The 17,517-nt window shown below is 37.6% G+C and overlaps 1 protein-coding gene and 1 pseudogene across 2 annotated transcripts in view; one reads left to right on the forward strand and one right to left on the reverse strand.

Annotated features, from left to right (window-relative positions):
• Nucleotides 1–16,954, reverse strand: part of RNF141 (ring finger protein 141) — a 37,735-nt gene extending 20,781 nt beyond the window's left edge. The window contains exons 1-3 of one of the 2 annotated variants that reach the window (XM_044258826.1): nucleotides 16,862–16,954; nucleotides 4,885–5,077; nucleotides 2,237–2,345 (exon numbers count right to left, since the gene is read on the reverse strand). In XM_044258826.1, coding sequence (XP_044114761.1) covers nucleotides 2,237–2,345; nucleotides 4,885–5,027 — 252 coding nt within the window. In that variant the 5' untranslated portion in view covers nucleotides 5,028–5,077; nucleotides 16,862–16,954. Of the gene's footprint in view, nucleotides 1–2,236; nucleotides 2,346–4,884; nucleotides 5,078–16,618; nucleotides 16,810–16,861 lie in introns of those variants that run through there. The other variant, XM_044258827.1, reaches the window with a different exon arrangement.
• Nucleotides 10,146–14,303, forward strand: LOC122913569 (annotated as a pseudogene).
• Nucleotides 16,955–17,517: the final 563 nt, after the last annotated feature.

Raw genomic sequence — 17,517 nt, forward strand, 5'->3', positions numbered from 1 at the left:
TTACAGGTTTTTAGCTCAGTTCTTCATTTCTTCTTTATTTTATTCCTTTGCAAAGTCAAAAGCTGAGGATTCCCAGAGTTCTTTAGAGAGTATGTGAATTAATAACACTGTAAAAAGAAAAAACCCTAATGAATTTAACATAAATATAATATAAACCCAATAACAAAAACAAGCAAAAAACCCCAGAAAATGGACATAAAATGTGGTTGGTATACTAGTTTTGAGTCCAGGAATCCAAGTATAAATAGCAAACAGGATGTTGGATCAAGTTGTCGGTATTTCAGTGTGAGTTCTGTTACTATGATTTGTAATATATTATACACTGTATAAAGTTACACTGCTGCCCACACTAGTACCACATTAGCTACCTCTGTAATAAATACAAAAATTTTTAATGATGGTTCTCTGACAGCTATCATATTGCTCTTTAACATTTGGATTTTAAAAATAATCAACATAAGGAAAACAGCATGGCAGTTCCTCAGAAAGTTGAAAACAGAGCTACCCTACAACCCAGCAATTGCACTACTGGGTATTTACCCTAAAGATACAAATGTAGTGATCCGAAGGGGCACGTGCACCTGGATGTTTATAGCAGGAATGTCCACAATAGCTAAACTATGGAAAGAACCTAGATATCCATCAACAGATGAAAGGATAAAGAAGATGTGGTATAGATATACAATGGAATACTATGCAGCCATCAAAATAAATGAAATCTTGCCATTTGCGATGACATGGATGGAACTAGAGGGTATTAAGGTTAGCGAAATAAGTCAATCAGAGAAAGACAACTATCATATGATCTCCCTGATATGAGGAAGTAGAGATGCAATGTGTGGAGTCTGGGGGATAGGAAAAGAATAAATGAAAAAAGCTGGGATTGGGAGGGAGACAAACTGCAGGAGACTCTTAATCTCACAAAACAAACTGAGGGTTGCGGGGGGGGGAGGGAGGTATGGAGAGGGTGGGGGGGTTATGGACATTGGGGAGGGTATGTGCTTTGGTGAGTGCTGTGAAGTGTGTCAACCTGGCGATTCACAGACCTGTACCCCTGGGGCTAATAATACATTATTTGTTTATAAAAAAATAATCAACATAAGTAAATGTTTAGTGTGGATAGACTGAGCTAAATGGTATTAAACTATGTTGTGTATTCTCTCTAAATCAACTGTAAACTTTAACAAGTGCCATTCACCTTCAGGCACTTAGCCAAGTATGGAATTAACATCTCTCTGTCTTTGCTTCTCTAAACTCTTTAAAGTTCTTTTACTACTTAAGTTGATTAGAACATCTAATTTGATCAAATATCCATAATCAATCCTTCTACACTTAAAGCATAGTACTGGCAATCGACCCACTGGGAAAACATGGCATATTATTTGGTTAACCTCCAGGGTCCATGACACTAAAGAAAAAAAGTGTTCTTACCCAGTAGTTCTTTACAGACTCAGGAATGGAATTCAGGGCACTCATGAATGCTCAATTTATTATTTATATGCATATGGATGGTTTTATTGTTGGCTTTAGGGCAGGAGTTGGGGTAGGAGAAGGCTTAATAAAATGCATTGCTTCATTTTCAACAAAAGGTTTATGGCCTCAAAAAGATTAATTACCACCTCTCTAATCTACCCATTGGTGGATGAGTCTTACTCATACTCTATGACAGCTGCTATTACGTTTTTTAGCAATATTCAATCACCTAAGATTTAAAAACCAACTAAAAGACAGTACACTGATGGTGAAAAATCCAGTCTGTAACTTAAATATTTCTAAAAACAGAAATGAAAAATCACAAAACACAAAACCTTAAAATACTCAAATCTTTCTAATGGATTTTTAAATTATTAAGTGAATAAAGCTATTCTTCTTAAAAGAAATGATCTCCCAAGGTAACTTTAATTTTTAAGGAGTCATCTTAGAGCTAAGTAGGGTATTACCTTAGGATTCCACAGCCAGCTAAAATCCGAAAAGAGAGGTAGAAGGGAAAGAGGTTACTACCACCTCCTTTGATCATAAAAATCTCTGCTACATGGCAACTGTATAACCAATGAGATTCAAACAGTTAACTGGGAAGGCAATAACACTAACAAAACTGTGTTTTATAGAGTTTTACAAATAAATGTTAATCATTAGCAAATGATTAACATTTACTTCTACTATACTACACGATTAAATGTGGTTCTAATCACCAAAAGAATTTAAGTTCAGAGTTGGAAGTCTCTATCATTCTCACCTTGGTACAGACCACACGTACAACGACTTTCCAAAAGGCAGAGGAATCAGACCCAGGTTGTACCTCAAAGAGAAGATGTTTTTCCTGGCCAGAAGCCACTTTAGCAGTTCTGCAAAGAGAAAACACATTCGCTAATTTTATGAAAAGTCTTATAAAACAATGGAGCTATGAAACCAGAGAAAAAAAATTTGAAGAAAATACAGAGACAGGTAACAATAATGATCCTAGTAGATTTTTAAACACTGGGATGGAAATGTTTTGATTATAAACATACAACTAAGTTTTTAACATCAACAGCATAGCTGACAGGATATTTACAAATCTTTTTATGCCCTTTCTTAATGATTTTTACTTTATTTATTATTAATTATTATTATTTAAGATTTTATTTATTTGAAAGAGAGAGAATGAGAAAGACAGCATGACACCGGGTAGGGTCAGAGGGAGAAGCAGACTCCCTATTGAGCAGGAGGCCAATGTGGGACTCGATCCCAGGACTCCAGGATCACAACCTGAGCCATAGGCAGTTGCTCAACCAACTGAGCCACCCAGGTATCTCTCTCAACGGCTTTTAAATGTTTAACAAAGACATCTAGAAAAAACATGTCCAAGGAATCAGGTACTTAAAGAAGAAATGTAGCTAGTTTCACTTATCTACATTTTGACTATTGCCTTAGATGTATAAAGTGTGAAAAAATCTTGCTCTTGGTTGAGTCCTAATTTAAACAACACACACCACTCTGAAATTTTTTTTTACAATTTGGGACTGGATCAAAGCAAATGATTTTGAGACACCTTAAATATAGCTTTGCTGTTTTCCTCTAGCAGAGTAATTTTAATTTACAGAGTCATAGGATTCTAGCATAAAAATAGAGAACTTTTAGAAGATGATTCAGTATCTTCTTATTAATGCCAATTTAAATTAGATCAAATATATACTTAAGTATTGTGGCTCCCTTTTATCATTAGTCACATTTCTCTTTGAGCACCAGTGGTGATATCACCTTTGAATTAAACGATGTACAGCTAACTAGAGGCCACTGACAATGAAGCAACTAGCCCTAGGTAGCAAAGTCTGCCAGGGGAAGTAATTTATCTGCGCTAGTACCCAGCTATTTCTAGCTATCAAGCCATGCTTTTCCTGTATAGATTTAGCTTTATAATTCTCAGGCAGCACTGCCCTTGTGAAACGCCCAAATATGACCCATGGAAATCAGTTTTAAGAACCAAATCCAGTCAAGGTCCTACGCTAAATAAATAAAAGGAAGATATTCTTTACTGTCATTTTTGTACTACACAGTAAGCTTACCTTGTGTATCCTTTTACATGACATACTTATCTGGCATTTAAAGCCAAAAGGCAAAAATTTAAAGAACAGATGGTTTACGTATATAAGTTCCAAGACTCTAAAGGGATGGCAAATGTCATTGACTACTCTTCATCAGAATCAAAACAATAAAATTAAAAAAGCATTCCATCACAATACTATTAAACTCTTAATCCATTTTTACTCCTTAAGAATATGGTCCCAGAAGTAATGCCTCAAATATTACCATTTGGATAATTTAATAAATAAATAAAATGCCAGAGTTTTATGACTATATTTTTATTATAAAAGATCAGACAATATATAATTATACACAGTAAAATGTACAGTCTCCCTTTCCTACCTCCCTTTTCACCAATTTCCCAGAAACTTAGTGTGTATACTTAACAGTTCATTTTCTATGAATTTATATGTATATTCATACAGGATCCATCCATATATCCATACAGGATTTCTTTCTTTCTCCTTTTTTTTTTTTTAAATGAATGATATCCACTGTTCCTTTTTATTTTTTAAATTCTTTTTAAAAAGATTTAAATTCAATTAATTAACATTAATGTATTATTAGTTTCAGAGGAAATCTGATGTTTCTAAAAGAAACTATCTTCTAAGATAACTAGCTTTTAAGACATTCTTTATTCTTCATGACTGGATAGTAACAGTAGATTCTATTTTAATAGCTTCTATAGAGATCAGTATAAAAGCCGATATAATAAAGGAGAAATTCACAAAGAAAAGGCACAGTTCTATTAGATATGTACTTTTAGAAGGCAGAGAAATTTAAATTCCATCTTAGAAATCTATTTAAGTGTTAAAGAGATTTGAAGATGGTATAGCTAATTAGAAAATATTAATTAAAAACACCTTATTCCTTGGTGGTGACAAATGAATTATTACTATTTATGTGTTTCTCTGGCAAAAATAATGCTCAGTGAACAAACACAGAAGATTTATTTATTAACTAGATGAATTGGCTGATGTATAGAAACCTGAGAGCCCTTTGACTATACCTGGAAGCTTTTTCTAGAGTGGCTAATTGGCTTATTCTCTTCTATTTTGCATACCTTTAGTGCTTTCAAATAAGAATCAATTTATAAGCCTGTGTTTAAAATTCAATTTGAAGTTTTTTTGGTTCATTGTTCCTATATATGTTTTAAAATAGCCACATAGCAGGTCTTACAGTAGGTACTCAATATATAATTGCCTGTTGCTACTAAAACATTCAGTCTTACCAATCAATATTTCTGGTTACCTCTTACACAGTCATAGCATGTGGGGCATGTCAGGTAGAAAAAATAAAATGAAAAAGAGCAAGCCTTACATATCATTAAGTTCTGCTACTCTCCCAAGAAATTCTTCATAAGTTAAGGAGCCACTTTCTCGAACCAATATGACATGTTTTGCTACTTTTTCTGGTAACTTGTTAAGAACCAACTGTGTCTGATCTGAAAATTGCTGTCCCATGATGAAAGGATGTCTTGAAATCCAGAAACAATGTTGCTTCACATAGTTATCTGTCAAATATATACAAAAGTTACTTTTATATACACTATAAAAACAGCAATATACTCATCACTTCAAGAAAATAAGAAAAACTAGGAATACCTTTAAGTGAGAGTTCAGTAGACTTAAATGTGTCTAAGGTGGAATTTATTTAAATGACTATATTTTTATTTTTTAATGATTTTTAAAACAAATTTTATTTACTTGTTTGACAGAGAAAGAGAGAGAGCGAGTACAAGCACAAGCAGGGGAACTGCAGGGGGAGAAGGAGAAGCAGGCTTCTCTCTCTTTTTTTTTTTTTTTGGCTTGAACACTAATGACCACAACCAGTGTTTATTGAACACTTGCCTTGTACCAGGCAGCCCTCGCAGCCACATTGAGAGGTAGATGCTATCCCTCTAAATGTGGAGAACTGGGTGTAGAGTGTAGGAAACCCACCCAGAGCTGCAGAGAGGAAGTGGCACAGCAGGAACTCCCACCCAGACTAGGGAGCACCTTGCATTGGCAGGGGAACTGGCTTGGGTGGGGGGGGGCTTTTTCCCCACTCCAAGAAAAGCATAAAGGAGGTATCTTCAGATACCTGCAGGCACAGGGACTTCCTGCCTCCTGGGGATAGAGGGAGAAGCAGCTCTGAAAGCAGGTGCCCCAGGTCTAACCTCATAGCCATTGTTGTTTTAAAGAGATCACCCCCAGAAACCCCCTCCACCCCCACCTCGCCCCAGGCCTCCTCTGGGGCTTGATCCAAGGATCATGGGATTATGACCTGAGCAGAAGGCAGACGCTTATTGGACTGAGCCACCCAGGTGTCCCTAAATGACTATATATATATGTATTTTAAAATGCATATATATATATTTTAATTAACATATAATGTATTGTTTGTTTCAGAAGTACAGGTCTGTGATTCATCAGGCTTACACATTTCACAGCCCTCACCACAGCACATACCCACCCCAATGTCCATCGCCCAGACACCCAACCCTTCCCACCCCCCTCCACTCCAGCAACCCTCAGTTTGTTTCCTGAGGGTCAGAGCCTCTTATGATTTGTCTCTCTTGCTGGTCCCATCTTGTTTCATTTCTCCCTCCCTTCATCTATGATCCTCTGTCTTGTTTCTCAAATTCCTCATATCTGTGAGATCATAACTGTCTTTCTCTGACTGACTTATTTTGCTCAGCATAATACCCTCTAGTTTCATCCGCATCATTGCAAATGGCAAGATTTCGTTTCTTTTGATGGCTGCATAGTATTCCATTGTGTATATATACCACATCTTCTTTATCCATTAATCTGTTGATCGACCTCTAGGCTCTTTCCATAGTTTGGCTATTGTGGACAATGCTGCTATAAATATTGGGGTGCACATGCCCTTTGAGATCACTACATTTGTATCTTTGGGGTAAATACCCAGTAGTGCAATTGCTGGGTCATAGGATATACTGTTCATATTCGTGACCACTATGATATATGAAGATATACAATCATATATAATTACATCAGCCAGATAACATTTATTGTTGAATTACTTTATTTGTAAATGTGCAGCTTACTTTTGATTGTTAAAATATATAAAATTAAACAGGTTTTTGGTTTGAAAACCTAAGAAAATTAAAATATTAGGTAATTTATTTATTTAAGATTTTATTTATTTATTTGACAGACAGAGCTCACAGGCAGGAAGAAAGGCAGGCAGAGAGAGAGAGAGTGGGGGAAGCAGGCTCCCCACCGAGCAGAGAGCCCGATTTGGGGCTCGATCCCATGGCCCTGAGATCATGACCCGAGGCGAAGGCAGAGGCTTAAACCACTGAGCCACCCTAGTGCCCCTAAAATATTAGGTAATTTAACCACCTCCCATTTTCTGCTTAGGATAGAAAAAAAGACAGCATGTTTGCTTTTCAACTTTTCCAGGTGCTTTAAACTTCGAGTTTATAAAATTTGTTTTCTAAGTATGAAGGTGATATTCTAGTTAAAAGGCTAGATTACTACTTTAATAATCTACTATCAATATAGATCAATAAGTTGTTGAATTGACTTAAAAAAGTAGTCACAAAACATTTATTGAACAACTGAAGTCTTGAAAGATGTAAGTCTATGAATTGTGGCTAGAGAAGAACTGAATATGTTTATTCCACAAAGTTTTTTCCTTTGGTAAATAATGATCTATCAGAATATTAAGTATTGAGAATATGGTTAAAATAGAAAATGAAGTTTAGTATTTTTGTTTATGCTGACTTATTCTGTAACTTAATATGAAAATCCCTGTTCATCACAAATACTACTACTAATAGTAAAAGCAGCTAATACTTTTGATCACTCCCATTGTGGATCTTCTAAAGAGACAATCTTCTAAGCACTTTACATGTATTCATGAACAGTCATTTAAATCCCCATAATTACCATTTCATAGATGAAGAAACAGGATAGTTAAGGAAACAAGCACAGAGAGGTTAAAATAACAAAGTCACATAGCTGATAGGGTTTTTTTGTAATATAAAGTCAGAAGAAGAAAAAGCAGGAGTGCCTGGGTGGCTCAGTTGATTGAGCTGCGACTCTGGATTTCAATTGGGGTCATTTTCTCAGAGTGGTGAGATCAGCCCTGCTACCCAGCGGGGACTCTGCTTGAGACTCTCTCTCCCTCTGCCCCCGCCCCTGCATGTGAGGGTCGATGTTCGCACGTGCATTATCTCTCTAAAATAAATAAATAAATATTTTTAAAAAGAGAAGAAAAAAGAATTATAATTAAAATTATCTGATTCCCCTCCCCAAGAAATTCCATTTTATCTACTCACCAAAAACTATCATTTTTATTGCACACATATTAATGCTCATATAAAGCTGGTTAAATAGTAACAATTTTATAGGAAAAGTTTACCAGGAAATCTGTGTTATTATTTAATTAAAAAATAATAAAGGTCTAACTCTTTTTAATACCTATTCATATTTTATTGATATATTTTTTATTTATATTTTATTTAGTTACAATAAGTAAATAAAATTTATTTATTTATATATTTTATTTATTTATATTTTTATACATATTTATGAAATGTTTTAAACTCTAAAATATAAAACCATTTACAATATGAGTTTTCAGTAACCATAAGTATGTAAATTTGCTTTTGGTATTAAAATTTAAGTTACTGTTCTTGAGATTTATTCTTTCAGTCACATTAAATAAAGGAAAAATAAAATTATACCTAAAAAAGAAAACCCAACAATTACTGTTTTGAATCTGAATCTACTTGGCAACAATAAATATTACATTACAGAGTTAAATGAAAGGAAGTCATTGAGGAAGACCCATGTCACCAAAAAAATCTCTGAAGGCGAAATTATGTATTTTAAATATAGCCAAACGGATTCATAGCAACTGTATCCAAAGAGAAAGATCTTAGTTTAGAGATGGTCTCTAGGGTATTCAACATTAATTTCTGGTTTCATAGTCTAGTAAAATACCAAAGTCCCATGGTTTACACGTTTATTTTTATTCTCAGTAAAGACAGTTTCCAAAAATAGACAAAATACCCCAAAACTTAACAAAAAACTTAAAAAGAACTATTTATAATTTGGAAAGTAGAAGAATGTTAAAATAAGTCTTTCCCAAGAAGGCAGTAACTTCACACTGACATATACCACACATATACATGTACATTTTGTCCTTATTTTTCTTGTTCTAATTCAAATGTATAAAATATAAATGTATAAAATGTGTAAAAACATCATTAGGAGTTGGGGTTGTAAACTGGTGTTGGTAAATGGCCTTTTTAAGGCCATGGAGATACAATAGTGAGGGAAAAAAAAAACACCATGGTTCTTGCCATCATGGAACATATGATAAAGCAGGGAAGAGACAACAATCACACCAATAAATACATTATAAGATGAAAAAAGCTACGCCAAACAAGTACAGGGTGCTACAAAAGCCTATAAAAGGGAGGTCTGACCTAGTGTTGTGTCAGGGAAATCCTTAGGCAAACATTTTTACTTGAGATCAATTAGCCAAACAGGGGCTAAAGCATGGAGAGGAAAGGACATTTTAGGCAGAGGTTATAGGCAGAAGTCTAATGTATGAAGGAGCATGGTGGCTGAGAGTTAATAAAAAGGGCTAGAGTGACTAAAGCAGAGAGAGAGGGAGACCGGTACCAAGAGATGGTTTACCTTTTTACTGAAGACCTGAAACAAGCCTGCAAGCCTGCCCATCAAAGTAGACGGCTAAAATTGGTCTGAATGAATAGTGTCCACTGAGTCCTAGGATCAAGATTGAAACTGATAATGATTTTCTGAAATGGAATAAGTTGTGTATTATACGACTAAAAGTTAAACCTTGAATGTTTTGAAAAGTCAACTGCACAAAAACACACAAGATAAGATGTGCTTAAAAGCAATTAAAATATAAAGTCTGAAGGTTTCAATTAAAGTAAGTCAGCAGTAAAATAAGGACAAGATGATGTTAAAATAGCCCTAAACTCTTGCTAGAAGCAGATGTCCAGATCAAGACCCTAGTCCTATTGTGCTCTGTAATGGGTCTACTACAGTGAAGTACTGTAATCAGCTCTAGGCAGTTAAAAGCTTATTTATTTATTTATTTATTTATTTTTATTTTTAAGGCAGAGACAGGTGAGGGAGGGACCGAAGAGGAGGGAAATCTTAAGCAGGTTCCATGCCCAGTCCACAGCCTGATGCAGGGCTTGATCTCACAAACCTGAGATCATGACCTGAGCTGAAATAAAGAGTTGGCCGACTGGGCCACCCCAGGCACCCCAGGCAGTCACATTTTTAAAGGACATTAATCATTTTAACATAACTGGAAGAGTATACAAGATGTTATGGATCTAGAAAAGGGGGAAAAAAAGTGACTTATTCTAGATAATAATTCAGTAACAACCAACAGGTTTGTTCTTTTTTTTTTTTTTCCAATTTATTTATTTTCAGAAAAACAGTATTCATTATTTTTTCACCACACCCAGTGCTCCATGCAAGCTGTGCCCTCTATAATACCCACCACCTGGTACCCCCAACCTCCCACCCCCCCCGCCACTTCAAACCCCTCAGATTGTTTTTCAGAGTCCATAGTCTCTCATGGTTCATCTCCAACAGGTTTGTTCTAACATTTGGAGATATTTCATGTAGAAGAGGAAGAAAGATTTATTTTATATAGTTACAGTGAAAAGAATGGCAAGTGTGAATTAGGCAAATTCAGGTCAAATAAAAAGTTCCTATCATCCACAATTATCCAAAGGTATTAAGGGCCCTCTTGTATGTCAGTTTGTTTTCATTGGAAGTGTGGAGGTGTTTAAAGATTAGAAGTTCATCTAATAAGAAAGTTTTAGAGAAGATTTTTGCTTGGGTGAGAAATAGAGTAGGTGACTTCTAACCTAGTATTTCATTCCCAAAGTGAAACTTAAATTCTCTCTAGCTTTCATGTACGAATCCAATCCAAATGCTGTAAAAAATTCTAACTAACTAGACTGAAAATTTTAAATTACACCTACACACTTAACAAAGAAAAAAATTAAACTTTTGAAATACATGATCTTAATATTTAAGAAAACATGTAATAATTTAACCAATGTGCCTACCAGACAGATATTTAAAAAGAAGCCACGGTCACTTATTTATTGAGTTAGAAAATGGTCCCTTTGTTTCTGCATTGTTTTGATCTGATGGTCTAACTTTGAATAAGGTTTAAAATCTGAGGCAGCATATTAACTTTTTAATCTGTAATTGCGTTGGTATCTTGGAAACTTAATCACTAACTCCTTTGATTAAAAGGTGACACTATTTAGACACTAAGAGAGCCTGGGCAGTGGTTCTTTTTTTTTTTTGGGCAGTGGTTCTTAACCTGCTTCAGTGGACAGGATCTGGAATTTACAATTCATTTTGAATATCATAGAATAATGATAATGACTAATTTTAATACACATCACTAGCATAAAAATATGGCTCTGTGATCTATATGCATTATAATAACAAACCAAGGGGGCATGTTCACAAAAACAGTCTGTTGTGGCCACCCTCTAGCCACCCGCCACAGGTTTTTCAGTGCCCCTCTTTGGTGACTCGGCACATTCTTTTATAAAACAGCACATATCATCAGTTAGGTCACTTGACCATCCCTCTCTGTGGGCTTCCTGAGGACAGAAGCTGTGTTCGCTCTTCTGGTAGATACATAAACATACAATAAATGTTTATGAACAGATACAATAAATATTGTTGACAGTTTTTTATTATTGTTCACTTAGTATTCTTTTGACTTGCTAATTTGTTCATTCACCTATTAATCAGTTGGAGAGAAGTTGGAATTTTAAAAATAGAAGAAAAATATAAAATTGAAAAAATGTATCACTAAATTAACATGTATATAAGTTGAGAAATATTCATTATTTGATATTATCAAATAATTACCTCTAGATCATGCAGTAGATCATGCTATACAGCATGATAATATAATTTGCCAATTACTGACATAGAATTCAGCAAAAGATAAATCTCCAGTAAAAAGATTCAAAGAACTAGCAGGTCTCATACTACTATGCCACCTATAATTTTGTACTTTCTGGCAGGATATAAAAGCACACCTTGCTTTATTGCACATGGCTTTACTGTGTTTCATAAATATTGCCTCTTACCCCCCACCTTCAAGTTGAAGGTGTGTGGCAACCCTGCACTGGGCAAATCTATTTGGAGCAAAAGCATTTGCTCACTTCATTTCTTGTAACATTTTAGTAATTCTTGTAATATTTCCAATTTTTTCATTATTATTATATTTGTTATGATAATCTGTGATCAGGGATCTTTGAAGTTACTATTGTGACTATTTTTGGGTGCCATGAACTGCACCCATATAAGATAGCAAACTTAATTGATAAATGTTATGTATATTCAGACTGCTCCACAGACTAGCTGTTCCCCCATCTCTTTCCTTCTATATTAGCCTCCCTATTCCCCGAGACACAATATTGAAATTAGGCCAGTTAATAACCCTACAACCGCCTCTAAGTGTTTAAGTGAAAGAAGAGTCACTTGTCTCATTTTAAGTCAAAAGCTAGAACTGATTAAGCTTAGCAAAGAAGGCATGCCAAAAGCTGAAATAGGCCAAAAGCTAGGCTTCTTGTACTAGTTAACCAAGTTATGAATGCAAAAGAAATGTTCTTGAAAGAAATTAAAAGTGCTATTCCAGGGAAAACACAAACGATAAGAAAGTGAAACAGCCTCAATGCTGAAACAGAGAAAGTTTAAGTGGTCTAGACAGAGGATTGAAACAGCCACACCATTCCCTTAAGCCAGAGCCTAATCCAGAGCACAGTCCTAACCCCCTTCAATTCTACGAAGAAGGCTGTGTGTGCTGAGGAAGCTGCAGAAGAAAAGTCTGAAGTTAGCAGAAGTTGGTTTGTGAGGTTTAAGGAAAGAAGTCATCTCTGTAACATTAAAGTGCAAGATAAAGCAGCAAGTGCTGATACAGAAGCTACAGGGAGTTATCCAGAAGATCTCAGATAAGTCATGAAGGTGGCAGCACTGAACAACAGACGTCCAGTGTAGATGAGACAGCCTTCTCCTGGAAGAAGATGTCAGCTAGGACTTTCATAGCTAGAGAGAAGTCCATGCCTGGCTTCAAAACTTCAAAGGACAGGCTGACTCTCTTATTAGGGGCTAGTGCAGTTAGTGACTTTATTTACTTTTTTTTAAGATTTTATTTATTTATTTGAGAGAGAAAGAGTGCAAGCAGGTGCAGCTGGCAGAGGGAGAGGGAGAAGGTCAATCCCAGGACCCTGGTATCATGATCTGAGTGGAAGGCAGATGGTTAACCAACTGAGCCATCCAGGAGCCTCTGTAGTTGGTGACTTTAAATTGAAGCCAGTGCTCATTTACCATTTCAGTCATCCTACAGCCCTTAAGAATTATGCTCAATCTACTCTGCCTATATTCTAAAAATGGAACAATAAAGTCTGGTTGGCAGCACATCTGTTTACAATATGGCTTACTGAATATTTTAAGCCCACTGTAGAGAGGTACTGCTCAGAAAAAAAGATTCATTTCAAATAATTATTGCTCACTAACAAAGCACCTGGTCACCCAAGAGCTCTGATGGAGATGTACAGTGAGATTAATATTGTTTTCATGCCTGCTGACACAACATCCATTCTATAGCTCATGGATCAATTAGTAATTTCAAGTCTTATTTGTTAACATTTTGTGAGGCTATAACCACCACAAGACAGCAATTCCTCTGATGGATCTGGGCAAAGTCAAATGAAAACCTTCTGGAAACGATTCACCATTCCAGATGCCATTAAGAACATTCATGATATATAGGAAGAGATAAAAATATCAATGTGGGGACGCCTGGGTGGCGCAGTTGGTTGGACGACTGCCTTCGGCTCAGGGCGTGATCCTGGAGTCCCGGGATCGAGTCCCACATCGGGCTCCCAGCTCCATGGGGAGTCTGCTTCGCTCTCTGACCTTCTCCTCACTCATGCTCTCTCTCACTGTCTCTCTCTCTCAAATAAATAAATAAAATCTTAAAAAAAAAAAAAATCAATGTGAACAGCAGTTTGCAAGAAGTTGATTCTAGGGGCGCCTGGGTGGCTCAGTGGGTTAAGCCACTGCCTTCGGCTCAGGTCATGATCTCAGGGTCCTGGGATCAAGTCCCGCATCGGGCTCTCTGCTCAGCAGGGAGCCTGCTTCCTCCTCTCTGCCAACTTGTGATCTCTCTCTGTCAAATAAATAAATTAAAAAAAAAAAAAAAAGAAGTTGATTCTAAAGGTCATGGATGATTTTGAGGGGTTCAAGCCTTTAGTGGAGGAGATAATGCAGATGTGGTGAAAAGAGCAAGAGAACAAGAATTAGAAGTAGAGCCTGAAGATGTGACTGAATTGCTGCAATCTCACGACAAAACTTCAATGGATGAGGAGTTGCTTCTCATGAATGAGCAAAGAAAATGGTTTCCTGAGATAGAATCTGTTTCTGGTGAAGATGTTGTGAAGACTGTTTAAATGAAAACAAAGGATTTAGAATATTACATAAACTTAGTTGGTAAAGCAATGGTAGGATTTGAGAAATCAATTTGAAAACTGATTCCAATTTTGATAACATTACAAGCTAGAGAGAAATCATTCATGAAAACAAGAGTCAATCAATGAGCAAACTCCATTACTGTCTTATTTTAAGAAACTGCCATAGCCATTCCAACCTTCAACCATCACCTTGACCAATCAACCGCCATCAACACTGATGTAATACCTTCCACCAGCAAAAAAAAAAAAAAAAAAAAAAAAAAAAAATCACTAGCTGGAAGCTCAGATGATGGTTAGCGTTTTTTAGCAATAAAGTATTTTTTAAATTAAGGCATATACTTTTTTTTTTAAAGACATAATGCTGTTGCACTTAATAGACTACAGTATAGCATAAACGTAACTTTTATACACACTGGGAAACCAAAAAATTCATTTGACTCGCTCTATTGCAATATTTGCTTTTGTGTGGTGGTCTGTTACTGAACCTGCAATATCTCCAAGGTATGCCTGTAATGTGCTTTCAAAAAACCAGGATTGAAGGATTTTCCAAGTAAAGAATAAATGTTATTTTGAAACTCATAAGAATATCAAAAATTCCAAAAATGCCACATTCTCTAGTGGGTGGTAAAATACACTTGATCATTTCTTTTTCTAACAAATGAATTGTTGTAGTTCAAATATTCATTACAAAGATATAAAAATCACATCATGGGTAACTGGCAAAACAAAAAAATGAAACAAAGCAAAAAGCTCCATGAATGTTTAAACCATATCCATTCATAAAAGGATTAAAGCAAAGCTAAGAAGCCTGAAAGTACAGTAAAAATGACTAGATGACAAGTACTGTAGTATTTAGAAAACCTCTCTGAAACCTGTTCTCCATGAATTTTTGTATCTACTTCTTTATTCACAAAAATGATATTTATAATTGAAATAATCATCAACTACATTCATTGTTAAGTTAGCTTTAACATCAGTGGTAAAAACTAAGTTCTAAAAACTAGATCCTTAAGGGTACTATTTATTTTACTACTCACTGCTTAATCAAATTCTAGATCTGTAACCAGATATCAGCTGGTCTGCAAGACAAGAAATTAATAGCAGCTATTAACAGGTTCATAAGGAAACAATTAGACCAGTTACTATAGGAGCTGGAATACTTGTTCTGGGCTCAAAGTTTTTTTTTTTTAAGATTTTATTTATTTATGTGTGTGTGAGAGAGAGAGATCACAAGTAGGCAGAGAGAGGGGGAAACAGTCTCCCCGGCTGAGCAGAGAGCCCTATGCGGGGCTCCATCCCAGGACCCCGAGATCATGACCCAAGCCGAAGGCAGAGGCTTAACCCACTGAGCCACCCAGGTGCCCCTCAAAGATCTTAAGAAGAAAAAAAAAAATTAAAGAAAGAAAAACTACCAAAAGAGAGTACTTGAGATTAAGACTATGGATTTTTGATAGCATTGCTGTGCTTGCTAAATACATTTCATATTTAGAAATACACACTAACTAGACTTGTAAGAACTCTCTCTGGACCTCCCCAGCCTTTTTGGAAGAAGGGGAACAGAAGTGTGTTAAGTGTTTAGACATGAAGTAAGAAGGATCAGGATCAGTTTACACAGTTCACTTACACCAAATGAAAAAGAACACATTTTGAAACCTAGGATCATATTCTGGAGGAAACCACTTAGAAACCACAGTCAGGGAGAATAAAAGGGAAGGACAAAAATCCATACTACTTTTGAGTTTTCAATTCAGAAAGCATCATTTCTTAAAAGTGACTTCAGTATAGAGGTTACTGATTTAGGATTGTTGATCCATGGCACCTCATAGCCCAGATGAAATTCTGAATGGACAGAGAAGAGCAGAAAAATAACTTTATGCAGAAGATCTAAGACCTACAAACCACAGTAAGTGTTAAGGTAGCTTTATAAATATACCAGAGGAAAGAACTAAATCATTTGGCAACATGAAATAGGACAGGGCTGGAATATGAACGTAGACTGTAATTTAATAAAAGGGCTAGGGATAAATTTGAATAACAGCAGAAAATCCACATTTGGTAACACAATACACATAAAAGAATAAATCACTGCAAACGCTAACACAGAAGGCTTCCTTTCCAAGAATAGTTACTACAATTATTAGCAAGATAACTTTTTGTCTCCGATCGGGCCAAGGCAGCCGGTTCGATCAGGCAAGCCCTTTGGGAGGACGGGCAGTGTAAGGTAATTTAGCAACCGGGGACCGGCTACACAGACCCACCTGACCATTTCTGAGCTATCGCCCGAGGCAAGGGTTTCTAATCTGGGGTGTCGAGTGCGGCAGGGGCACACAGGTTTCTGCAGCCTCGGTGTGTTTGCTAAGTACACCCGCCACCCTCTGGCCATCCTAGCCGCCTGTGCCCCTCCTCGAGCGCACCTGCACTTTTAACCAACAGCTACGTCCGCTGGCCCACTGACTGCGCCGGCGGCAATATTCAAAAGCGGTTCCCGGCTCGAGGAGGACACACTCTCTCCTGGTTCCCCCGAATCACCCTTCCTACCGGACAAGACATCTGCAGCCCCGGTCACTGGAAACTGGTTGGGGACATAGCGTCCACGGAAGGGCCTCCCAAGCCAGCGCTGCGCCCTAAGCCGAGGCCTACGAAGGGTGGCGGGGCCAGGCCTGTTTCCCCAGTGACGCGCCTCCCCGCAGCGGAGGACCGGCGGGTGTCTCTCTTCCCAGCCCTAGGGTCTTGGAGCAACAAGGAAGGGAAATGGCGAAAGGACGGCACTGGGCAGCTCACCCCAGGTTCAAGGCATCGCGCTTCCGGCAGTGGCACCTCCGCCTCAGCCCGCCGCTCAGACCCGCAGGCGGCGGCGACACCGCCTCGGCCTGCGACCGGGTCGCACCTCAGTGACGCACAGCTCTGCCCCCGCCCCCCCCCCAGCGTGTTGCCTGGAAACGGTGGCCAACCTCTCCCGACAGTCCTTGGCTCCCGCTCTCTCGAGCCGCTTTGTCTGAGAACCTTCGACCTCCGAGCTCCCTGAGGCCGTCGGAGTGGGGAGGGTGGCGGCCCAGGAGGGGGCGGGTGAAGCCTCGCCTGGCAGGCTCCTTGAGGCGCGGCCCTGTGAGGTGGACTTGCCGCTAGCCTGGCCGGCTGCCGCCTCTCCTGGAGACATCTCCCCAGCAGCTGTCGAGGGCCCAGCTGTTGACAAAGGCCGCACTGTAAATCCCGGGTTTGGTCCGGGGTTGGAGTCCAAACCCCGCCTTATTAGGCCTCCAACCTCCCACTGGTCATAGCTACACAAAGGTAATCTTGTTTGTTGCTTTACCCGGAGTGGGCCGATTATACTCACTTGGCTGCAGTTAGGAAGCGTAGAAGACTAGAAAAAATTAAAATTTTAGACAATCCAATTTATACAGTAGAAGACTGTATGGGAAGTAATTAGCACAGGGTCC

Source organism: Neovison vison, chromosome 7 (genome assembly GCF_020171115.1).
Source record: "Neovison vison isolate M4711 chromosome 7, ASM_NN_V1, whole genome shotgun sequence".
Taxonomy (NCBI): Eukaryota; Metazoa; Chordata; class Mammalia; order Carnivora; family Mustelidae; genus Neogale; species Neogale vison.